General features: G+C 45.0%; 1 protein-coding gene across 1 annotated transcript in view; it reads left to right on the forward strand.

Annotated features, from left to right (window-relative positions):
* The window catches only part of LRPPRC (leucine rich pentatricopeptide repeat containing), a 665,201-nt gene that overhangs the window by 636,741 nt on the left and 2,086 nt on the right, over positions 1 to 26,374 (forward strand). The window contains exons 34-36 of the mRNA XM_085612780.1: positions 12,809 to 12,924; positions 24,987 to 25,061; positions 25,950 to 26,034. Of these exons, the coding sequence (XP_085468906.1) occupies positions 12,809 to 12,924; positions 24,987 to 25,061; positions 25,950 to 26,034 (276 nt within the window). The remainder of the gene's footprint in view (positions 1 to 12,808; positions 12,925 to 24,986; positions 25,062 to 25,949; positions 26,035 to 26,374) is intronic.

Genomic DNA, 26,374 nt, shown 5'->3' on the forward strand with positions numbered 1-26,374 from the left:
TCCCCTGAAATGAATTCTTCGCAACTACGAAACCAGGGACGCTTTTGAACTACACATCCCAGCATGCAGTGTTTAAAACGACTCACCTGTGAGAGCTCAACGAGGGCGCCAAAAGAGAAATTTATGCTGAGGTGTTGGAGATTCTGAAGCTTTCCTTGTTTCTTTCATAGCCTGTGAACAAGGGCCGAGGTTGGCCCGAAACGCGTCAGGCATCGCAACTTATCTGGACCTACCGGCAAGCTGCACGCGTCAATAAAGAGCTCTCGTATCAGCTACCTGTTGTTGTGCGCGTCCTCGTTCCTTTGGACAAAACCTGCTTACATTATTACGGCTGTCCCGCCGTGAGGTACGCTGCCGCCACATATATTTTTCAAATGGAGCTGCAGGGGCACCGAACTTTTCACTACCCCACTGCAGCAACAACAGGGAAGCAGCTTGCCCGCTCTGTCTGGAAGCCCACTGGAGGGCTTTGCACGAAGAATTTCCCCTGAAATGAATTCTTCGCAACTACGAAACCAGGGACGCTTTTGAACTACACATCCCAGCATGCAGTGTTTAAAACGACTCACCTGTGAGAGCTCAACGAGGGCGCCAAAAGAGAAATTTATGCTGAGGTGTTGGAGATTCTGAAGCTTTCCTTGTTTCTTTCATAGCCTGTGAACAAGGGCCGAGGTTGGCCCGAAACGCGTCAGGCATCGCAACTTATCTGGACCTACCGGCAAGCTGCACGCGTCAATAAAGAGCTCTCGTATCAGCTACCTGTTGTTGTGCGCGTCCTCGTTCCTTTGGACAAAACCTGCTTACATTATTACGGCTGTCCCGCCGTGAGGTACGCTGCCGCCACATATATTTTTCAAATGGAGCTGCAGGGGCACCGAACTTTTCACTACCCCACTGCAGCAACAACAGGGAAGCAGCTTGCCCGCTCTGTCTGGAAGCCCACTGGAGGGCTTTGCACGAAGAATTTCCCCTGAAATGAATTCTTCGCAACTACGAAACCAGGGACGCTTTTGAACTACACATCCCAGCATGCAGTGTTTAAAACGACTCACCTGTGAGAGCTCAACGAGGGCGCCAAAAGAGAAATTTATGCTGAGGTGTTGGAGATTCTGAAGCTTTCCTTGTTTCTTTCATAGCCTGTGAACAAGGGCCGAGGTTGGCCCGAAACGCGTCAGGCATCGCAACTTATCTGGACCTACCGGCAAGCTGCACGCGTCAATAAAGAGCTCTCGTATCAGCTACCTGTTGTTGTGCGCGTCCTCGTTCCTTTGGACAAAACCTGCTTACATTATTACGGCTGTCCCGCCGTGAGGTACGCTGCCGCCACATATATTTTTCAAATGGAGCTGCAGGGGCACCGAACTTTTCACTACCCCACTGCAGCAACAACAGGGAAGCAGCTTGCCCGCTCTGTCTGGAAGCCCACTGGAGGGCTTTGCACGAAGAATTTCCCCTGAAATGAATTCTTCGCAACTACGAAACCAGGGACGCTTTTGAACTACACATCCCAGCATGCAGTGTTTAAAACGACTCACCTGTGAGAGCTCAACGAGGGCGCCAAAAGAGAAATTTATGCTGAGGTGTTGGAGATTCTGAAGCTTTCCTTGTTTCTTTCATAGCCTGTGAACAAGGGCCGAGGTTGGCCCGAAACGCGTCAGGCATCGCAACTTATCTGGACCTACCGGCAAGCTGCACGCGTCAATAAAGAGCTCTCGTATCAGCTACCTGTTGTTGTGCGCGTCCTCGTTCCTTTGGACAAAACCTGCTTACATTATTACGGCTGTCCCGCCGTGAGGTACGCTGCCGCCACATATATTTTTCAAATGGAGCTGCAGGGGCACCGAACTTTTCACTACCCCACTGCAGCAACAACAGGGAAGCAGCTTGCCCGCTCTGTCTGGAAGCCCACTGGAGGGCTTTGCACGAAGAATTTCCCCTGAAATGAATTCTTCGCAACTACGAAACCAGGGACGCTTTTGAACTACACATCCCAGCATGCAGTGTTTAAAACGACTCAGCTGTGAGAGCTCAACGAGGGCGCCAAAAGAGAAATTTATGCTGAGGTGTTGGAGATTCTGAAGCTTTCCTTGTTTCTTTCATAGCCTGTGAACAAGGGCCGAGGTTGGCCCGAAACGCGTCAGGCATCGCAACTTATCTGGACCTACCGGCAAGCTGCACGCGTCAATAAAGAGCTCTCGTATCAGCTACCTGTTGTTGTGCGCGTCCTCGTTCCTTTGGACAAAACCGGCTTACATACATATATATATATATATAGCTAAAAGCAATCATCAATATCACACACCGATTGAGACATGATGAGGAACCATACATATGCTGTACATGTCTCTAAAATAACATACAAAACACAGCCATATAGCGAAAGAACAGACAATGATACATTGAACTTTAATGAACATACATAGAAAATTACATACAACGTGCAAAAACAAAAGTATTGAAGAAAATGCACCGATGCGCGTTTAGGAAGTACCATGTACTTAAACCATCCTTCATCAGGACGCAGAATTCATACTTTATTCATTGGTCAAAGCCATCTGTAACTCATGCCCTGAAACCCATTATATGTAGTGCAAAGGGCTCTGTACAATGTAAAAACACAAGTCCGTGGGGGCAAACAAAAATAATGAATATTCACATAATTTATAAATTCTTGATGACTTCAAGAATGCAGCAAGATCACGAACCCCATGAACGGAAGTAGTGGCAAATTGAGAAAGACCATCACCCTTCATACAGATATTCAGAAAAAGTCAAATAAACCAAGTGATAAAAAGTATACAAAAAGGAAGAAGAAGAGAAATAAATACATAACAGAACAAAATACAAAGAACTACATACTTTCCACAGGTTCTAATTCAGAAAAGATGTGCCTCAAGGAAATATGTGAATTTCCAAACACCGGAAATAATATGCCACTTGAAATCCAGGGCCGTCAGAGAATGTCTAAAGCCTGGGGTGACTACCTCGCATACAATCGCCAATTCTAGTAAGATAGATTCAATTAAAAGATCTCCCCCACTAATTAGGGCTCTGAGGATACCTAGGAAGTATTATAAAATGCCGTACATAAATTGAAAAATGAATAGCCAAAGCCTCTAAACGAAGGCAGCCATAGGTTTAGTCTTGAAAGGTAACACGATCAAAACTGGGAAACATAAAAGGGATGAGCATGCACCCCCATCATATAAGACTCGAAAGGAGGTAATACGGGATACCATACATTCATTTTTGTTTGAGAAAGTCGCCCAAGTTCACTTCAAATAGGATGCAGTCGGCTCTGGCTTAACCAGCACCGTAATAAGTACTGAAAAACAGTGATATAAACATAAATAAACCGCCCCCAAATTCAAGAAAAATGAGACCCAAAGATAGTATATCCAAGGTGACTTACAAATTTCAAAACGTAGAGCCACGTTGGACAGGATTATGCGGCCCAGAGTTGAAGCTTCTCAAGAGAAAATGGAAATAGGCTATAACACTAGATACAACGCCAAAGAGGCCAGGGGTGAGATTAAGGTAGAGGATTGGGTGCGTGTGAGAGATCCCAAACATGTGGCCTAAGGGAGGTCCAGAGTCAGGTCGCCTGCGAGACTGGATGCAGTATCTAAGAATGCTGTCCATATAAAAGAACTTGAGTGTTGTAATAAAAGTAGAGTGGTTAAGGTCTGTACTTTTGGTAATTCAAGTGGTAGACCTGTTATCCAGTCTGGGCCTCTTAAACCCAAGTTAGACCCTGGTGAGGGCAAGATGTGTTCAGCACTCAGAAGTAAATGTCTTGTGTCAATTAAGGATATTTAAGAATATGTTCACATTTCATGAACGGTGTAAATTGGTATATAAGGAGGGAGATGTGGTGGTGATGAGTCATGAGTTCTTCACATTCCGTATTCAACTGCTTAGGAATGTGGAATGCAGGGTGAAGAATAAGCTGGGAAACATTCTCTGAGATTCAGTTCGAGATTGCTGAGACATTGGTCAATAAACTCTACTCTTCAACTACACATTGAGTCTGATGCTTTATATGGTATGCTTATGTGCATGCCTTTTGGGGTGTTCTACAGCTGCTAGCTGTGACTACTGACCTTCAAAACTGTTTTCCTAATTGTCAAATGAGTGAACTCTAGGCATGCTCAGTGCAACCGCCTTACTCCACTTTCATCCCAGTCAAAGTATACTAATTGTACGATCAGCCTTCTTACCCAAAGTTGTGGTGACTTTTGGTGTCTGCCAACCTATACCTCTGACAGCATTTTATTTTACACCACATCGCCTTTCAAAAGAGGAGGACAGGCTTCATTGGCTCAAACCTAAAACAGAAACTGATGCAGAAAAGGACCTTTTCATGCTGGATAGTTCTCTACATTAAAGTAGGCTATGCACAGGCCAAGTAGCAACCCCTGAAGGGCCTGCAAACTCATTACACCAGGGCCCACGGCAACTACGACTGCTTTGGCAAGTGGGCGCACCATTTCTTGACATCTGTTAGCCTACGAAGTGGGCTTTGGTTTGCATGTCCAATAAACACTGCTGCCTTGACAGCCGGGTCAGGGGGGCATTTTTACCTGCTTGTTGCACAATTTCCTAATCTGAGTCTGCTTCTCAAGCCCTCCTCCTTTGGAATGTGCTTCTGTGGTATCTATTCTGAAGGTGAGGAATCTGCGGTTAGAACTATCCATCTGAAGTACAAGTTACTAACCATTGGTAACGCTTTTTCTGGTGGATACTCTAACCACAGATTCCTCACTTCCCTCCTCTTTCTCGTTGTGTGGAGTAGGGTTCTGTACATTAAAATAAGATTCCGAATCGGATTTTGATCATGCTCTCACCTACAATTTGTTCAAAGTGGTCCGCATGAGATTAAAAAAACTGACGTCAACACCCATGGGTGGTGTTTATATGTGGTTCTTCTCTATTGCTTTGGGTGGTACGGAGTAACGGCGGAGCCACTTGGCACCTGGGAGAATAGCTGTAAATTCTCCAGACCTAGTCTGGCGCCTGTGGATAATCACAAAAAACAACATAAGAGTGTATATAGAAAGAGGTACAACCAGCTGGTTGGACTCTAAAATAAAGCTCTGAGTGTTAGTGAGACAAAATCAATCTGATATTAAAATAAAACCCTCACTCACCAACATAGTTGGTGACATGCTTCATCATAGGGTTTTGCCAGTGGTGCCTTGTGCGCCTCTGGTGTGCTTCGACGCCTTTACTATAGCGGAGCAGCTGTATTCAGATTAGAAAGTGTAGTGTGTGATAAATCAAAAGTGAGTTAAAAGTCATATGGCGTCAGCCAGAAAACTTTAATGATGGCGTCATATGAACAAATTAAAAAGGTGGTGGATATCAATTCCTGAACTTTAAATTGGTCAGGTCAATCCTGCTTATGATCAAATGGTCAACATGTTTCAGCTTATTGTTGTGTTTCACCAAGCTTTCATCAGGACCTAATCATGAGAAAAAACACCTTGGCGGTATAAGCACGCTAAGGCTTATCCAAACCTCAGGTGTGATTGAACCGATACACTCACGGTTACATCAGGGGTATTCCGCTATTTCAAGGGCAACCTCGTCTGTCTGTAAAAAATGTATGTACATTAGAATCCACATACAGATATTAAGTATACTGTGTATATCAGAAAACAAGATCAAGTATCAGACAAACACTCATTCATATTGTCCCTATGTTTTTACATGACTCATAATATAACACGGGGTAGTCCGTGCGGACAAGAACTCAGTTTCTTTTCGATCATCCAGACACGTCTGCAACCAATTAGGAGCAAACAAGCATTTGAGCGATTCGCTCAAGAGTCTGGGTATGTAAAAATTACTTATTGACTATGCGGTGATCTCATTTAAAATTTTTGGCACATACAAATGTATGTCGTTTAAAAGGGACAATGCATAATCCCCAATACTTCGGCATAATTTGAAAGACGGAATCAAAACAACAATAAAAATTGTTTTAAATGAGGCTTACGTAAATGAAGACGAGGAAGTGCTCCTTGGGCAACCGAACGGGTGGCGGGACTACAGAACAACTGTGGTGGAGACAGACAAAGGGGTAAATGTCAAACTCCTATAGTCCGTTAACCCATAAAATATCAAAGGTCTGTTTCGAAGAAGACCAAAAGATCGTTTCACAGCGGTACTTACATCGTCCAAGTCCTCAGCCAGGCAAATTCACCTACATATGACCGCCGAGCCCGGAGTCAAGGTGAAAGCAGATATTTGCGTTTAAATAGTAGCAGCCATGGCGGGAAACCGGGAAGAGTCTGTCCCTGCCGGTATGCGCACGCATCCGTGCTATAGACATGGAAAACGGACTATCACGCTACTCCTAGAGTGAGAAGAAGGACTAAGTTTCAATTAGCCTTTGTTCAAAACTTTATCGACAGCCTCGATTAAGCGCAAACAAAAACCCAAAGTTGGATTAAAAATGATCCGGATATAATCAGAAGTGTCCCCGCACCCCAGGTCAAAGCAGTAAGTAACGTCCCTTCTAAGGCCGGAATAAAATACCCTCTTAGTGACAAAATAGTCGATATAAACAAAGTCGGGTAGTGAGGTAAAGTAAATAGGGACTATTCAGGCTTTTCTGGGAAATAGTACTGAGGCAGTAAGATCCAGACGTCCAGACAACATTAATTAGTTCGTCTCAAAACAGATCCCCAAGGGATCATATCATTGAGTCCCCGGAGGTGTGTCGATAGGCGGTAAACCCACCGCTGTTCTTTTTCAAACAGTATGGAGGGTTTACATTGCTCTATGATGGTCCAGTGCAGATCATCCGCAGTGTGTTGGAATCGCAAGAAATGTTCCGTTAATTTCGTCATGCTTTTTCTGCACCGAATGTTGCTTCGATGCTCCCCAATACGTAACTTGACCTTGCGTGTGGTCATGCCCACATATTTCAAATCACAAGGGCATGTGATTAAATAGACCACATCGGTCGTGTTACAGTTGGTGTGACTACGTTGAGTCCACACCTTGCCCGTTTCCAGTAGTAGGGTTTTTGTAGGTGACGTGAGGTGACACACACTGCATGACCCACAGGGATAGTGGCCATGTACAGGTGGTAACCCCCAAGTGTCAAGAACAGAGGAAACAGTAGGTTTATTTGGGGTCCTCGGTCTTGTATGAACGAGAGAGTCTTTAATGCTTGTGGCTTTCTTATATGCAAAGAGGGGTCTTTCCCAATTCTTGTTGTTGCTCGTCAGAATCCTCCAATGCTTTTTAACTGATTTTGCAACAGCGTTGGATGCAACGTTGTAAGTGGTTACACACGTCAGTGGTGGATCCGTGGATTCTTTATGGAAGGTTTGCAAGAGGACCTCTCTGGGTTGATTTCTGGCTCGTTTGTAGCTTTTCGTTAGGATTTTATCAGGATAGCCCCTCTGTTTGAGTTTTTGTGTCAGATCACTGGCCTGTTTACGGAAGTCCTCCACCTTACTACAGTTACGCCTGATGCGGAGATACTGACCATAAGGGAGATTTTCCCGGAGTGGTCGAGGGTGAAAACTGGAGAAAGCCAAAAGATTGTTTTTGGCTGTCGGTTTATGGTAAGTTTTTGTTACCAAAATCCCATCCCTTTTAGTAACTACCACATCCAGAAAAATCATCTCTTCTTTATGGAAGGAGTTGGTAAATAACAGATGAGGATCACAGGTGTTTATCCATAATAGAAAATCATGGAGAATATTTTCAGGGCCCTGCCAGATGATGAAAATATCATCAATATATCTTTTCCAAAAGGAAAGATAAGAAGAAAAAGGATTTTGTGGGCTTAAAATGAATTTACGTTCGAAGTCAAAAACATAAAGTCCTGCCACACTAGGCGCAAAAGTGCTGCCCATCGAAGTACCAGTTGACTGGAGGTACAGTGTTCCTTGATATTCAAAAAAGTTCTTCTTGAGGGCCAAAGTGGCACAGTCGATGATAAAGCCTTTGGGTGTTTGAAACTGCCAGTCTACGGAGTCAAGAGCTTCCCCGATAACCTGGATGGTGTTGTCTTGAGGGATGCTCGTATAGAGACTCTCGATATCCAGAGAGACTAGTATAGTATTGTCAGGGTCTATCCTTAGCTCCTGTAATGCTGCCAGAAAACTCTTGGTATCTTTTAGGCAAGTCGGTGTGTCCTGTATTATAGGTTTTAGAAAGAAGTCGCAAAAGATCGACAGGGGCTCTAAAAGAGAGCCAATGCCCGATACAATTGGACGGCCCGGAGGAGGTGACTTATTTTTATGGATTTTCGGCAAAGTATAAAAATATGGAATGATACCTTTTCCTTTTGTCAAAAAATCCGCCTCTTGTTTGCTTATAAAACCACTTGACTCAGCATGTTCAACAAGATTACATATAGTGGTTTTCAAAGTCACAGAGGGATCGGTAGTTAAAGGGATGTAGTTCTTTGCATCGTTAAGCAAACGTCTGCATTCGAGGTCGTAGTCAACTGCATTCTGAATTACAATCCCTCCAAGGGGAAACAGTCAAGTACACTGGGAACAGGAAGAAGGGATGGGGAACAATACACGGAGCAAGGCGGGAACCAGCAACCAGAGAGTCTAGTGTTCAACTTTTCCTCAGTCACATTGACAGAGACAGAGAGCACAGTACTCGAGAGAGGACTAGGTTTTGTGCCATCGGCACGCTTGGACCGCTTTCGCTTACAATGTGAACTCTCTGAATTTTTCAGAAAATTAAAATTGAAATCTTTTTTTGAAAAGACTCAATCTGATGTCCGTGTAGATCATCCCAGTGACACTGCCTTACGCTTGAAGTCCACATTTACACCTCCCGCCCATATGGTCCCAGCAGAAATTATTGCATTTGAACAAGCAGTAATCAACGATGTTGAAGCCTTTCAGGATCAAGGAGCATATAAAAACATGAATGCCCAGGAGTTCCAGGCTCTTCAATCGCTGCAAAATAACTCTGCCATTGTAATAAAACCCGCGGACAAGGGTGGAGGGATTGTAATTCAGAATGCAGTTGACTACGACCTCGAATGCAGACGTTTGCTTAACGATGCAAAGAACTACATCCCTTTAACTACCGATCCCTCTGTGACTTTGAAAACCACTATATGTAATCTTGTTGAACATGCTGAGTCAAGTGGTTTTATAAGCAAACAAGAGGCGGATTTTTTGACAAAAGGAAAAGGTATCATTCCATATTTTTATACTTTGCCGAAAATCCATAAAAATAAGTCACCTCCTCCGGGCCGTCCAATTGTATCGGGCATTGGCTCTCTTTTAGAGCCCCTGTCGATCTTTTGCGACTTCTTTCTAAAACCTATAATACAGGACACACCGACTTACCTAAAAGATACCAAGAGTTTTCTGGCAGCATTACAGGAGCTAAGGATAGACCCTGACAATACTATACTAGTCTCTCTGGATATCGAGAGTCTCTATACGAGCATCCCTCAAGACAACACCATCCAGGTTATCGGGGAAGCTCTTGACTCCGTAGACTGGCAGTTTCAAACACCCAAAGGCTTTATCATCGACTGTGCCACTTTGGCCCTCAAGAAGAACTTTTTTGAATATCAAGGAACACTGTACCTCCAGTCAACTGGTACTTCGATGGGCAGCACTTTTGCGCCTAGTGTGGCAGGACTTTATGTTTTTGACTTCGAACGTAAATTCATTTTAAGCCCACAAAATCCTTTTTCTTCTTATCTTTCCTTTTGGAAAAGATATATTGATGATATTTTCATCATCTGGCAGGGCCCTGAAAATATTCTCCATGATTTTCTATTATGGATAAACACCTGTGATCCTCATCTGTTATTTACCAACTCCTTCCATAAAGAAGAGATGATTTTTCTGGATGTGGTAGTTACTAAAAGGGATGGGATTTTGGTAACAAAAACTTACCATAAACCGACAGCCAAAAACAATCTTTTGGCTTTCTCCAGTTTTCACCCTCGACCACTCCGGGAAAATCTCCCTTATGGTCAGTATCTCCGCATCAGGCGTAACTGTAGTAAGGTGGAGGACTTCCGTAAACAGGCCAGTGATCTGACACAAAAACTCAAACAGAGGGGCTATCCTGATAAAATCCTAACGAAAAGCTACAAACGAGCCAGAAATCAACCCAGAGAGGTCCTCTTGCAAACCTTCCATAAAGAATCCACGGATCCACCACTGACGTGTGTAACCACTTACAACGTTGCATCCAACGCTGTTGCAAAATCAGTTAAAAAGCATTGGAGGATTCTGACGAGCAACAACAAGAATTGGGAAAGACCCCTCTTTGCATATAAGAAAGCCACAAGCATTAAAGACTCTCTCGTTCATACAAGACCGAGGACCCCAAATAAACCTACTGTTTCCTCTGTTCTTGACACTTGGGGGTTACCACCTGTACATGGCCACTATCCCTGTGGGTCATGCAGTGTGTGTCACCTCACGTCACCTACAAAAACCCTACTACTGGAAACGGGCAAGGTGTGGACTCAACGTAGTCACACCAACTGTAACACGACCGATGTGGTCTATTTAATCACATGCCCTTGTGATTTGAAATATGTGGGCATGACCACACGCAAGGTCAAGTTACGTATTGGGGAGCATCGAAGCAACATTCGGTGCAGAAAAAGCATGACGAAATTAACGGAACATTTCTTGCGATTCCAACACACTGCGGATGATCTGCACTGGACCATCATAGAGCAATGTAAACCCTCCATACTGTTTGAAAAAGAACAGCGGTGGGTTTACCGCCTATCGACACACCTCCGGGGACTCAATGATATGATCCCTTGGGGATCTGTTTTGAGACGAACTAATTAATGTTGTCTGGACGTCTGGATCTTACTGCCTCAGTACTATTTCCCAGAAAAGCCTGAATAGTCCCTATTTACTTTACCTCACTACCCGACTTTGTTTATATCGACTATTTTGTCACTAAGAGGGTATTTTATTCCGGCCTTAGAAGGGACGTTACTTACTGCTTTGACCTGGGGTGCGGGGACACTTCTGATTATATCCGGATCATTTTTAATCCAACTTTGGGTTTTTGTTTGCGCTTAATCGAGGCTGTCGATAAAGTTTTGAACAAAGGCTAATTGAAACTTAGTCCTTCTTCTCACTCTAGGAGTAGCGTGATAGTCCGTTTTCCATGTCTATAGCACGGATGCGTGCGCATACCGGCAGGGACAGACTCTTCCCGGTTTCCCGCCATGGCTGCTACTATTTAAACGCAAATATCTGCTTTCACCTTGACTCCGGGCTCGGCGGTCATATGTAGGTGAATTTGCCTGGCTGAGGACTTGGACGATGTAAGTACCGCTGTGAAACGATCTTTTGGTCTTCTTCGAAACAGACCTTTGATATTTTATGGGTTAACGGACTATAGGAGTTTGACATTTACCCCTTTGTCTGTCTCCACCACAGTTGTTCTGTAGTCCCGCCACCCGTTCGGTTGCCCAAGGAGCACTTCCTCGTCTTCATTTACGTAAGCCTCATTTAAAACAATTTTTATTGTTGTTTTGATTCCGTCTTTCAAATTATGCCGAAGTATTGGGGATTATGCATTGTCCCTTTTAAACGACATACATTTGTATGTGCCAAAAATTTTAAATGAGATCACCGCATAGTCAATAAGTAATTTTTACATACCCAGACTCTTGAGCGAATCGCTCAAATGCTTGTTTGCTCCTAATTGGTTGCAGACGTGTCTGGATGATCGAAAAGAAACTGAGTTCTTGTCCGCACGGACTACCCCGTGTTATATTATGAGTCATGTAAAAACATAGGGACAATATGAATGAGTGTTTGTCTGATACTTGATCTTGTTTTCTGATATACACAGTATACTTAATATCTGTATGTGGATTCTAATGTACATAAATTTTTTACAGACAGACGAGGTTGCCCTCGAAATAGCGGAAGACCCCTGATGTAACCGTGAGTGTATCGGTTCAATCACACCTGAGGTTTGGATAAGCCTTAGCGTGCTTATACCGCCAAGGTGTTTTTTCTCATGATTAGGTCCTGATGAAAGCTTGGTGAAACACAACAATAAGCTGAAACATGTTGACCATTTGATCATAAGCAGGATTGACCTGACCAATTTAAAGTTCAGGAATTGATATCCACCACCTTTTTAATTTGTTCATATGACGCCATCATTAACCCCTTCCATGCTCATGACGGAACGGTTCCGTCATGAGCCACGGTTGAGCTGTGCTCATGACGGAACCGTTCCGTCATGGCCCCGCCCGCGCTCGAACCCTTCAGCACCGCGGCGGAATTCGCCCAGCGCTGAAGGGGTTAAAGTTTTCTGGCTGACGCCATATGACTTTTAACTCACTTTTGATTTATCACACACTACACTTTCTAATCTGAATACAGCTGCTCCGCTATAGTAAAGGCGTCGAAGCACACCAGAGGCGCACAAGGCACCACTGGCAAAACCCCATGATGAAGCATGTCACCAACTATGTTGGTGAGTGAGGGTTTTATTTTAATATCAGATTGATTTTGTCTCACTAACACTCAGAGCTTTATTTTAGAGTCCAACCAGCTGGTTGTACCTCTTTCTATATACACTCTTATGTTGTTTTTTGTACTTAACCCGGGGGAATAAGAGTGTAACTCTACCCTCTCTCTCTTGTTGTTCCTAATTGCCTGTGGATAATCTACAGGTGAAAAATCTGTGGGTACAGTGTTCACGAGAAAGAGTGTTACCAGAGGTAAGTAACTTGTCCATTTTGTCTGTGTTTTTTACTGTTAGCGTTTTGTTTTATGGGTCCTAACAATGCCCTCTCGATTTTCAGTAAGTGCTATGGCAGAGCGATTGGCAAATCAGTTTGCGGTTTACCGACCTGCCACGGATCTTTTCCTTCAATATGTTGACGCTGGTAGAGTGGATGAGGCACGATTTCTTCTACAGGTAATGAGGAATACAACCACTTTACCAATAATTGTTTAACAATATTGTGCAGTAACCGGTGGAGTGGGGCATTGTGTCATTTCCATGAATTAATTTATTCCATGTTTCTTATATTAACTTTTATCGGTTTCTGTGCATTTCTACGCACTAGTTAATAACTATATAGTACGGCTGACGTATCGCGGGTCTGTATCGATGTAGTAATAAATTGACAATATAAAAAGTGGCAGGGAGATAGAACATTGTATAAGCTAATGTCTCTTGCATGTCCATATGGTTCTAGATCATTGGAAAGATGCATTTTTAATTACTTGACTTGTTTAGTGATGCACAGAGTTGTGCAGGGGCACGGTTGCAAGCAAAACATATGTAAAATGTTTATATTTGGTGGGAAGTTCTCTGTAGAACCCACGCTCGTTTTCTCTGTTTTAGCTGGTGCTTATTAAAAGCTGAATTTCTTTTGCTTTCAGTGGTGTGTCACTGGCCCATTAAATGACAAATGCGTGTTTCTCAGTCTCTTACATTCCCTGGTAAATTAGCAATCTTCGGGGAACGAGGCAACCGCATTCATGCCATTTGAACAGTGCTAAATATAAAACGGTGCCAACGCAGAGTGAACGGTGGGTGATGAGAGCTGCCACTGGCAATGTACACAAACAGGCCCAGACAGGGAGTCTCTCCCCAGCAGGTGGCAGTCAAACAATCACACTGATCCCGCAGATTGCTTGGTTTGTGTAGACTCCCTGGGTCAAATTGAGGCCTGTTACCAATTTCCGACAATAAACAGCACTATATTCATTTAAAATACTTAGCCTCTGGTAAAAGTGGAAGCCGTAAAGGGGAAGTAAAAGCTACTGGTTCAGTTTGAGAGTTTGTCAACAGTTGACATCTGTTTACATTTTAGCAGAAGTGGAGACAGTCACATTTTGTGTTCCTCTGTGCAACAGGAAAAAAAACGGCGGTATGTGGATCATACATTTTGCCAGGATTTTTTTTTATTTTATTGAATGAAAAGTCGATGAACCGGTGGTGCTAAGATGCGTTCCTTTGGTCAATATTTCACTTTAAATGTTCCTTTAAACCTAAATTGTGCTTTATTGTGATTTATTCAACTATATATCTCTCTATCTGAATGGTAAGCTGTATTGATGTCTTCATTATATATCGGAGATTGCGTTTTTGAAGAAAACACTGGCATAAAAAAAATACGAATCGTCTGACAGGTATTTAGTGAACACAGCAAATGGGGGTGGGGTGGCAAGTCCAACTGATGTTACACTGGCAAAGTTCCGGGGGGGGGGCGTTAAAGTTTTGCTTGCTGGGACTGAAAAGCGATTGCTACTAAGCCGTAAGGTGGGAGGGAAGCTTACCTGGAAAGACTGACGGACAGAAGGGCCTCTCAACCTAATATGGAGCTGCCAAAGCAACTGGCTCTTATTTCCATCATCCGGTTCCCTAACGTGCCAGTGCTGCACAGCAACCAGCGGCTGTTATGCTGGTGGTGAAATCTCACACCACCGCTGTGGACACGTGAGACAAACTTGGCAAAATGCTGGCACTCTCAATGCCTGACAAAGCAATCACCCAGTGTTGTTCCTTTAAGCTGATCCAAAACGTGAATCACAGTACAGCTGGCCACTGACTGGAGGGTACCGATCCAAAGCCATTCTAGTACACCACTGACTGGAGACGGTGGACCAGAAGCCCCTCTGTGTGCATATGTATTTATTTTACAAAGTACTATTTTTTATAGCAAACATGAGATAGGCAGGCAGCTACAGCTCTCTTTAGGCCAGACTTAAAAACCGACAAGGCAGGTGACATGGGGTTATGGTGTTGCATGGATAAAGAGGACATCTCTCCCGCTAGGATAACAAAATCACTACAGAGCCTAACAAACACAGTTGTGTGGAAATTTTTTCCTCAGCAGTTTCTGATGACTGATTCATTATGGCATGAATTCCTTAGTTGGGTGTACACTGGATTCTGATAAGTCAAAAGCAGTTAAGAGGTCAAGCAGTGTCAGGGTGCAAGGGTCATTCATGTTTAAGAGAATGGTGTCATCTACTACATCCAGGTTGATTGTACAATATCATGGTGTTAAGCCTGATTGGTAGGTCAGTTGGAGGTTGTTCTTGATGATCTGATCCTGAATTTGCATGTCAACTGCTTTCTTGATGATTTTCCGATGAAAGAAAGTTGAGTGGAATGGAATGGGGTGGATCGTCAGGGTAGAACTGTTCTGAGGTTCCCTTGACCGATTCCTTGACACACAGGGGCATTGACAGTCTTGATGTGTTGAGATGTTTTCCTGCATCAGTATTATAACGGATGATGGAAGAATGTTGTCTTCATAGGAGGTGGCATTCAGAAACCTAAAGTCTGTATGGCATGCATTGGGGGTGATGGGGTCTCCACTTAATGTCTGCTTCATGTTGTCGATGTGGGCCATGATTTTATATCTTTTTTTTTTTTTTAGAAGAAGAAGCAGTTGATGGTGTTGTACTTGTCGACATATTGAGTGATTGTAACATCTGGAAGTTAATTCATGCTATGTTCGATCACTTGTGAAGAGATCTTTGCTTCTGTTGGTTGCTTTATTGATAGTAGCCTTGAGCTGAGAGGGTTTGATACACCGATGAGGGATCTGTAGGCTGAGCAGAGTTTTTTCTAGTGTGGGTGGGTCACCAGGCATGTTAATTTGTCTACAACTCTTTACTTGTTTTTATATAAGGTGCTCGTTTTCTGAAATGTCTTGGTGTGTGCCATGGTGCACATCATTTAGGCTTAGAAGATCTGGTTTTCAGTGGTGCAGTGTCACTTATCTTTTCAGATATTTCCAGAGCTTTGTTGTCTTATTATATAGTGTTGACATCTTCTGAGGGGTGGCGGGAGGGTAAGAGGTCTCGGAGTTGCCTTTGAAAATTGTCAATAAGAACATTCACAAGGTGTGGAGTCTGGGGGAAGATATAGTCTCAACAAGAAAAGTACTTTCCTAGGGTAAGAACATTTTCCTTTTTGAAGCTTATTATTGCTAAGGATTGGTTCAGTATTTCTGACTCTGTCATGCAGAACTTTGAGCAGCACAAGTTAGTCCTTCTGCTCACCAGAATGTGCATTGCTGTACCAGCATTAAAAAGATCACTTAGTTCTTCATAATTGGACGTATATGGGAGTCAGACTGTTGGTCATCAGTTGAAGTAACTGTTATCTACTGCATACGTTTTGAATAAGAGTGGAACTGAGCATCGGTTGTACGACAGTACTTAACTTTCGAAATATTACTAAACAAAAACATTTCATTCATATTTTTGACTTCCACTAGATTGTCAAGGTTAGAATGTGAAAGTAAATATAGACTTACTATTCTTAACTCCACCTCTCCTTACACTGATGACCTAGCGGTAGTCGATATTGTGGATACAGTCCTTTTGAGTGCCAATATTTCTAATGCTGTATAGTGACCAACTACACTGAGCGCCACAAGCACGAGTTGTGTTCTTGCAATCCCCCAAGCGTATCTACCGCGTGCTTTGCGCTTGCACCATTCACATCTCCACCAAATGCAGAACCGAATATTACTTCACCATCAGCCAGCATGACAATGCTGTCCTTGTAGGAGCTCTATGTTGCAGATATCAGTATGGGCACATAGAAGCACTTGGAATTCATCTGAGTTTTACAGGTGGTCTGAATTCCGTGTCTGCTGGAGAGCGGTGGTCTTGTTCTGGACAGATGGAAATCTATTGCTGTCACGCGGTGCGCTACTTTCTCTAGCCAGGTGAAGAAGTCTTCTGCGTTGATATCTGCACAATTTCCTCTAATCCTGTATTGAAAGGCTGTCAGTGTTACTATTTTACACAAAGTTTAAATGCGAATTGGGGAGCATGAGATTAGTCAATTCAAAATCGAGCACAGTGTAAAAAAACAAATTGGGTTCAATATTAATTGGGTGAAAACATGGAACTGATCAATAAAAACGTTGTATTTAAGGCAGATCTTGATATCATCTCTAAAAAGTGCCACCGACGCTCTGGTCTTAAAGTGTAAATGTCAAGTGCCAAAGGACTCTGTGTCGTGATTTCAGTTAGGACACCCTGCACATGGGCAACTGTCGAGCTCAGACGTGGGAGACTGGCAGAAATGTATACAAGAGCAGGCAAACCCTTTTCTTTTTCCGCACTACCTTCACCGCCTTCACTAAATTTTAGAACATGCACTGGAGAGCACTCTAACGTATTTCAGTGCCCTACTCAATGTGCCATTCCCAGCCAATAAAAAGATTGGGTACGTTTTACTTCTGATTGTGTAGCCAAGAATGTTGAGCATCTGGTGACGAGCAGCACCTGCAGGATGTTGGATCAGCCAGTCTACAGACCCGCAGCTCTGTAACAGTAACTAACCAGCACTGTCAAAGCCAATAGGTTCTGGTGTTGGGTGCCATTCCTTTGGATTAGCCAACGCTTGTTTTGTCATGTCTTTCAATTGTGGTGTTTGTGGTATGGCGGGTGGAGGGGGTTATCGCCACCATAAACTAAAAACTGTCAAAAGGCATTTTTTATTTCTCTCAACAAGCACGCGTTTTCAATAGATGTGCCTTACATTTAAGGGTACATCTTTTTTGCAAGTATTTTCTCCTTGTGCAAGAGCAGTATGCCATCACTCACAGTGAAGCTAGCCAATCCCTAAAATTGGCTGACCCACTGCCCCTTTCTGTAGGGGGTGGAAAAATGTCAAGGATACAACGCCAAACCAGTGGGTGAAGGTGGCTGGCCAGAAGCCCACGGAAGAAATATTATATATGTAATTTTAGTGAAATCAATAAATCTTGACTAACGTCAAAACACAAAATAATCAACTTATCCCACACAAGTCCACTGCTCACATCAGGTACCAGAACAGATTGTCACTTCTTTTCTAGACATGTTCTCAATAAAATTACAATTAAAACATTGAGGTAAGCTGTTAATGATTGAGAATAACTATTTCACCCATTAGTACCTGTTGCCTACTTCCACTTGATGCCCAGAATTGTTTCCTGCATTGGTTTGGCAGTAGGGATGATGTACCTGGAATAGGTACATAATTGTGGCATGTCACCCTAAAACCCGCTGTACCTACTGTTTTATTTCCTCCTTAGTGTCAAAATTAATATCTGATAGAGACTACTAGCCGCAGATTCCTTCACGTAGAATTATCCCCAGGCGTGAGACTGGATCTGGAAACTTTTTTTCCAAAGCATCCCTGTGCGCCGGGGGCAGGGCGACATCACGCAACTTTGCCCAGGCGTCCACGTACGTGACATCAGCGAGGTCACATAAGACCCGCCCCGGCGCGCCTACGTCAGTTTTTTCCTTTTCTGCGTGCAACGCGGATCTGATCCTTGGTACGGGACTGTTAGGGACCCTTTTTCTTCCATTTCTTTTTGGTGGAACAGTGTGCGAATGCCTTAGGGATTTAAATCTTGCACGTTTTGTGGGCGTCTTATGTCGACGATGGACCCTCACCTCATTTGTATGTGGTGTTTGGGGGAGGATCACGGCCCCACACATTGTGCGGCATGCCAACAGTTGAAGCCGAAATCGCGGCGGGAGCGCCAGATGAAACTTCTCTCTGCGCGTCTCTCCAGGTCGACGTCCTCCCCTCGGTCTGCTTCGGCGGATGGCTTCAGATTCGGCCGTGGTCGTCGTCCTCGCCCTTCTCCGATGTCACGTGAGCGTCGCTCCCCAGTGGGTAAGTGTCGCAGTTTGTTCTCGGGGGCTGGTTTCTGGTCTCTGGTCTCCCGGGGGCGTGGACTCTCCGTGGGTGATGCGACCCCGCGTGTCGTCCTATCCACCGTTTCCCGTGTTGGGGTGTCGAGAGTCCAAATGGAGACATACGCAGCAGCTTTACAGGCCTCGCTGGCATCTCCTCCTCCTTCCCCTCCTGGGACGTCTGCGGATCCCTCGCCCTGCGCAGGGCCCTCCGCGGCGCCGCCAGTGGCTCCGGCCCCGACTGGTTTGGATCCAGGCTTGGAGGATGTGGTGCTGTTGGGGTGCGGCTCCTCTGGGGCACCTCCTTTAGGCGACGGCGTCTCAGCCTTGCTGCAAACTCCCACGGGGGTCCCTTAGTTTGCAGCCGTCGGCCACGGAGGAGCTGCTTTCTCCACCGCGGGGCCCTACGAAGGCGGGTGCGTCCTTCGCTCATGCGGTGTCCATGGTTGTGGGCATCCTGCGCATGGGTGACCCGGTGGCTCACTTTCCGGCGGACCATCTATTGGAGGTCCTCCACCAGGGCTCTTGTGGTAGGGAAATCTTACTTCCCTTTCAAGGTTCGCTCCTTTCTTCCTTGGGGGCTTGGAGGCGTCCTGCCTCAGGGGACCCGGTGCCTCAGCATCTTCTGCACCGGCACCTCCCGGCTCCGCGTGACCCGGCGTGTCTTTCCGTTCACCCCTCAGCCTCTAGCCCTCTTTTGCGGACTGCTTTCCCCTCCCTGCCGCCACTGTTGTCTCCGCCGTCCCGAGAGGCCCGCTGGCTGGACTCTTGGGGACGCAACATGTTCACCTCGACCAGCGCGGCCCTGCGGCCCCTTAACACCTTGTGTGTGCTGGCTAGGGCCTCCTCCTGTTTGTTGGACTCGGCTGAGTCTCTGGGATCTGCAGCGTCCCAGGAGTCTGGTCAGGTGGACTTGAGGCATCATGCATTGGATGGCTGGGAGCTTGCGGCGTTTATTCTCTGCTCCGCTCTGGACATCTCAGAGGTGCTGGGCTGGGCCATGGCTTCCTCAGTCGCTCTCCGTCGCCATGCTTGGCTGAGTATTCCCTGAGAATATTCGGCAGCGACTCATCGGCCTTCCGTTTGATGGCAGCCTGTTGTTCCATGCCCCGGCCGCCTCCACCATCCAAAGGCTCTTGTCAGGGCTCCGTCCTCCTCCGCCTTATCCTCCTCCTCCTCCTCCTCCTCCTCCTCCTCCTCCTCCGTCCCCTCCTCGGTGACTCCTGAGTTGGGTTGATTCTGGGCCTTAGGCCAGCTGTTCTGGCTGTGGAGTGTGTTTTCTGGCCCTTTACATCCTTCCTTGGGACTTGGCATTGTTGGCTGCTGGACGGCCCTTGTGTTGATTGTTTGTGGGCTCTGCAGGAGTTGTTGCGTAGACTTAGCCCTGAGATTGGGCCTTATGCTTTGCTTGGGCTGCTTGTCAAGCCTTCAGCGGAGGTGTTTTTTTCCCCGTGGCTCTTTTGTTTTTTTCATCTGCTGCGGAAATTCTACCAAAGAGAGTTCCCATATCTTGGAACTTAACGTACCCTATGTGGGGTAGTGGTAGCTGGAATATGGCTTGCGCGCTGCTAGAGGGTTCTGGTCGCCTTCGGGTGCCTGTTCTCCATGGCGTTTAGGTGGTTGCTTTTGATTCCTGAGGTTGTGTGCGCGGCCACTCGTAGTGGTGGCCTGGGCATCTCCTCCTCTCCCTACTCCTATCCTGAGGTCTGGGATGATCCTGTGTCTCCCTTGCTGGCCGTCGCCTACTCGGCCTTCCTGGTGCCTTGGGCTGTTCTTCTTGCTTCTGGCTTTGACTGCCGGCGCTGTTCTGGCTGGCAGGCTGCTCTCCATCTGGAGTGGGTTTGCCTTCTTTTCCCTAGTTTCCTTGGGCCCTCTAGGCTTCTTCTTTTTCTACCGCTTTTCCTGTCTTGGCATTGGGCGAAAGCTATGTTGCCTTGTGGAGGAGTGGGGTGCTTCGGCCTCTCAGTCCTTGCCCTTGGTTCCTGTGCTGTGAGTGTACGAGCCTCTTCAGCCTTCTTTCCCTCCTACATCCCCTTGGGGTCCTGCTTGTGGGGGTTCCCTTGACCTGGCAGGGGCGAGGTTCTACCTGGTCCACAGATCTGGTCCCCTGTGGGGCCTTCTGTTCTGCATTGGCTGGTGGGGTCCTTTCGCAGACCCTCCTTCCCAGGGGGTATTGCTAGGGTAACTATTCTATGTGAAAGAATCTGCGGCTAGTAGTCTCTATCAGATGTACGAGTTACTTACCTTCGGTAACGATGTATCTGGTATAGACGATTCTAGCTGCAGATTCCTTCAGAGCCCGCCCTTCCTCCCCTATTCTGCGAGGACCCTTGGGTTGGTCTTCAGTACTCTCCTCCCGGTGGGGGGGGGCTGTATCTCTTGTGAGTGCCTTCCTTGTCCTTGACGGGCTACTCCGTCTGGGGGCGGTTCATTCCTCCTTTGGTTCTTTGCAGGATGAGGTTCCGGTGCCCAGCTGCTCTGGCTACTCCAGGTTTGGGGGGGATTGCTTTCTATCCCTGTCCTCCCTCCCCTCCCTTCCTTCCATTGCTATCCTCTGATTAAGGGTCATCTGGCCAGGTCTTGCCCTTATCCCTTGTGGGTGATTGTCCTCTAGGTTGGGGTGGCTTGGGAGTTTTGTGTCCCTGTCTGTCTTGGGCCTGGTCCCATTCCTTGCTCAGGATGGGGGGGTGGGGTGGGGTTTACTACGTGGGCCATGCGTTTACGCATGTTCTTTGCCTCCGGGGCCCAGGAATGGGAGGCTGTCTATGTGCTGGCAGGGTGACTGCACAGGTTTCTGCTGCTTCTTCTTCCCTGCCCTTGGGTTCTGCGGTGTTGGCACTACTCTGGTGGTGTTGTTAGTCACCGTTTCTTTCCAATTTTCTCACTCTGTTCCCATGCTTCCACAGTTTTTTATCTGGTGGTTCCGCGTTGTGGTGCGGAAAAGTAATCAGATGAAAACTGACGTGGGCTCGTCTTATGTGACATCGCTGACGTCACGTACCCGGACGAGGCCTGGGTGGAGTCGTGTGATGTCACCCCGCACCCGACGCGCAGGGATGCTGTGGCAATAAAGTTTCCGGATCCAGTCTCACGCCTGGGGATAATTCTACGTGAAGGAATCTGCAACTAGAATTGTCTCTACCAGATACATCGTTACCGAAGGTAAGTAACTCATACTTCTATATTGTGCCACCCCATACCTGTCATCCTAGAGTCTTCAGGGAGAGTGAAGTCATGTTTGCTGTTAAACCAAAGTAAAGAACACCTTGAGGACAAATGTGGAAGTATTAGCAATTTTTGGAGAGTCAAAATTATTCCAAGGTCAGTGACACCCTCCAAATCCAGGTTATGTTGAGTGACATTGTACCCCACACTCACAAAATAAGATCCCCTACCAGGCACCTGACCGTCCTATCCACTCTAAAACAAATACTGTACACAGCGTCCTGCCACATCCATGCCCTCCGTTCTCCCAGGAGAACGTATTTCCTTTTTTTGCCACTCTTTTCCTCCCATAATCTCCAACGTATCTGCTATCATGCAAGCTCTCACCACCTAAAACGCACAATTCTGGTGTCCTGCCACCACTTTCTTTGTCCTCTTTCCCGTAATGTAAACCCCATGCCTCACCCCTTCCCCAAAATACAAATCACCCTTCTCATTCCAGTCTCCATCTACCAGAGCCCTCAAGTCAGCTGCAGCATCACTCCGAGATTTACGCCTCGCTCCAGCCTCCGTCCTCCAGGCCTCGTGATATCTGGTGCATATATCGCACATTTCTACAACGAACACTCCACGCTTCCCAGGTCGTTCCTAACTCGCCGGCCCCCCCCACGAGCTGAGAGGACGGGTGTTGGACCACTAGTTGCACCCCACGGATTGCTATCTTCCTTGTTTGTATCCCCCGTGGCTCTGGAATAGTTATAGCATGCACACCAACAGCGCCATTACTGGCACTTAGCTACTGCTTTATGTACGATATTGCGTGGAGTCCACCTCACTTTATATGATGTGATTCGTATTTTTTATTCTTTTGTGTAATAAGTGTGTATGTATAATTTGAATTTGGATATTCTTTTTGGCGTACCTACCCTACAGGCATTTTCAAGTCGCTCTTTGGTCTGTTGTAATCCATGATTCATCCCGCACAGATGTAATGTCGTTGTTCAGTCCTGCCTCCGATTCTAACGCCTGCATTGTGTATTATTGTATTGTCCTTTAGTTTGTTCTGCATTTTAATTTTGAAAAAATAAAAAAAAATCAGCTGCAGCACAGTACTTAATAAGAGAGTAGATTCTGCCGTCCTCTGAGACCAGCAGTTTGACTTCTCTGTATTCGCTCCAAGCAGGCCTTATCCAGGGGTGGATGTTGGTGTGAAATGTGGCTGAAATGGATGGCTCTCCTGTCTGCATTCTTTTTTGACCCAGCTGCACATTGCTGGCTTGATAAGAGCCCCATTGGATCATTGCGTACATTGCTTGGAATGATGCTTTCCACCCTTCTTATGCCCTGGTGCATTTGCTGGGTTCTCTCCAACCCACCCACAGGCTGATTTGGGCTGGGTGAGGAATCACTGTGGTTGCATTTGACGTTGGCTGTGTGATTGGTGAGCACACCACTGTGGAGCTTTCCATGCTGGGAATTGTGCCAATGTTCGTGGCACTGGTGACAAGATGGTGCCAGCCTTGATTCACAGCGCTGCTGGCTCTCTCTGCCGGAGGGGTGCGGGCGACGAACCCTTCAGGTGTGGTTGTACTGCCGCTTGTTGGCCATAAGTGGACGCTGCCTGCTCGGGCCCTGACCTGGGCGTCAGTAGCCTAGACAGAGGAGAGCTTTGGGCTGAGGGTGAAGTGGCAGTGAATGAGGCTCACTAACAGCATTTGCATGTGGTTCCGACATGGGATCCGACATGGGATCCAGCTGCGCGGTGACAGAGGTATGACCTTGAAAATATCACGTCAGGAAAGCCTGAGGAGGAACTAGGATGACTGTTTTACAGCCGCGCTGGAGAAAGAATGAAGCAGATAGGTTGAAGGAATGGGTGACAAGATTGAGGGACAGAAAGGAATGATATAGGTGCTACACACTACCCTAAAAAAGATGGATTTAGTGGAGAAAGCATCTTTGGCGATTGAATCTCACTTGGAGCGTGTGGAACGAAAGGTGGCCCAAGGGGAATCCTCGATTTATGGTGTGGCCTCAGGGGGCAAGATTGGCCTCCTGTAAGACCGCAGTCTGTGGCAGACTTTCGTGGCCAAGTGTCCTAGGTACCCATGTTATTTGTTGGCAGGTTTCAGACTCTGAGGTGGATGTCGCAGATTTAGAATGTGGGTTTGCGCCCCCCCCCCCGACCCGTACATTCTTTCCACGAACCATATGAAATAAAAACTTTAGACCTCAAATTTATTTTTTCTAATCACTTTCCTTTAGATCCTGTTTTTACAAATTTTGCATGACCATTTAATTGTTTTCTATCAATGTTTGTCCAAAGGGCGTCTACGCTTTTTACTGCACCATGAACGTTTATGCTGATGTATGAAAGTCTGCGTTATACTGATTGAAATTTAAATATTCCCTCTCCTCAAACGCTTTAATCGAAGAACAATTCTTAAGGCTTCAAAAATGTGTTCTTTTGGGGAATGTGTTAGAGAATGACAATTGTGATAAGTTGGAACAAAAATATTGTCGCACCACATTTGATTGTGCTATAGTCTTAAAGGTCGACAAGACGCTTGATTTTTGTGGCCTGTCACATAAACTTTTTTCTACTCAAGTTTAACTTTTGTCTCTCTCTCAAGTACTGGCTGTCTATTGCTTTGAAAGCCTTTTATACAACAGATTGAAATCAGTCCTTTGTATGCATAAGTGTAGGTAATTATACTTTAAAGAGAACTTGCTTTGTACATTTTAATTTTAATAAAGAAACGAGCAGTTATCTCGCTGACACCTTATTAAATGTATAATTAACCTTATGATCCCAAGCACACTTGTGAATGCTTGGCAGTATAATTGGAGAGGAATGGTGTTCCTTTTTTCTCTTTCTTTTAAGACTCAAGTCTCGTTTTCGTGGATGTTGAAGCATCAGCTTATTTTTTTCTCTCCTTCTCACGACCGTACTGCTTGCAGTGCCAAGGGCAGTCTTTCCGACAGCTTGGCATGGTCTGCCCCCTTGTTTTATTTAATGTTCTGCTATTAGGCCTTAATATGAGGTAATGATACATTACTGCGCCACTGTGAATCTGCTAATTAGAAATGTTTATTATTAATTTACTGTCTGTGCGTGACATTTTTTTTCTTCCCCTCCCCTAGAGGTGTAGTGCAGTTGCTGAACAAAAAGCGCTTCTGGTGGCTTTCATTGCGCGGACAGCGCAGAATTCAGGAAAGGTACACTACTTTTACACCAAGAATGGCTTTGCTACAACTAATAAATTACGTTGGGACCGAGAAATGTAATAATCTATATGTTTTGTTACATGGAAGATCGGAGTTAAAGTCGGCATTGCAAATAGTGACTTGGGTAGTCTGAGAAAATATAAAAGGGATGTGTTTTTACTTATAAAATTATTCTTAAACTCTAGGTCATGGATGTTATTTGAGAGCCACATCATCACTTTCTACAGTCTTTTAAATAAGAGTAGTGTTTTCATATAGGAAAATGCTCCCTCCTTTACTTTGATCAGTATTTGGAGAAATATTGGCAGTGTTAATTGTTTTTTACATTCTGTTTTCTGTTTCAGTATAGATGGGTTTATATTGAGCACAACCAGAGGTTAATATCAAACCATGATGTCTTCCGCTCTTGCTGGGCAAATATTTGAGCAAACCTACTTCTGACCTCCTGCATGCAACAAACAATCTACTATGAAAAATATTTATCATCGTGAAATTTAGAATATTCCTTGTGTTTTTTAATGTAACTCAGGTGTTAGTAGTATGAATGCTGCTGGTAAAATAGTATTTTTTTCGTTGAATTCAACGTCTGTTTTCTAAATAAATGCAGTGCTCCTTATTTCTACACCTATAAATAATAATGTTTACTTTGTAACAAAATTGATAATTTAACACTTTTGTACCTCTGACGTTTGACTGTGAATTAACATGCAGTCCGTTAATGCATTAAGTGGAGATAAACGTGACTGTACATTTAGCCATCTGTTTTAAATTTAATCAGATTCGGTTTTTTTTCTTTACTTATTAAGACCACTTGTAAAGGAAGCCTTCATCCCACTCATTTGCACGTGTTAACATGTTCTCTATTTAATTTTTCCCTAGAGTTGGAAAATTACAAGTTTACTTGATTTAATTCCCGACTTTCCAGAAAAAGATGTTGCGTACACTTACCTCATGAAAAGTTTTGGTAAGAAATACAATTGTTTGATTTTATCATGAGCTTTACACAGTGCAATCAGGTTACAAACTACACATATTTACCTGTTTCTTGCAATATCCTCAGATTGACTATAAACATTTGCATCATCCCTCGGTTGGGTGCTTCATATATGACCCTTCTAGTGCTGTTTTACACTGAGCCACAAATGTATTTGGCCGATAGGAAGAAGACTGTTATATCCCTGTTTATTAACAGATTATGAGTGCAATCTTTATGGGCACGCCTTTCCACCTATTGAAGGAAAAATCTTTACTTCACATAAAAATAAATTTAATGAATTGTGATGCACTGTGCATCACTGCAGAAC

This window comes from Triturus cristatus, chromosome 6 (genome assembly GCF_964204655.1).
Source record: "Triturus cristatus chromosome 6, aTriCri1.1, whole genome shotgun sequence".
In the NCBI taxonomy this organism is placed as follows: domain Eukaryota; kingdom Metazoa; phylum Chordata; class Amphibia; order Caudata; family Salamandridae; genus Triturus; species Triturus cristatus.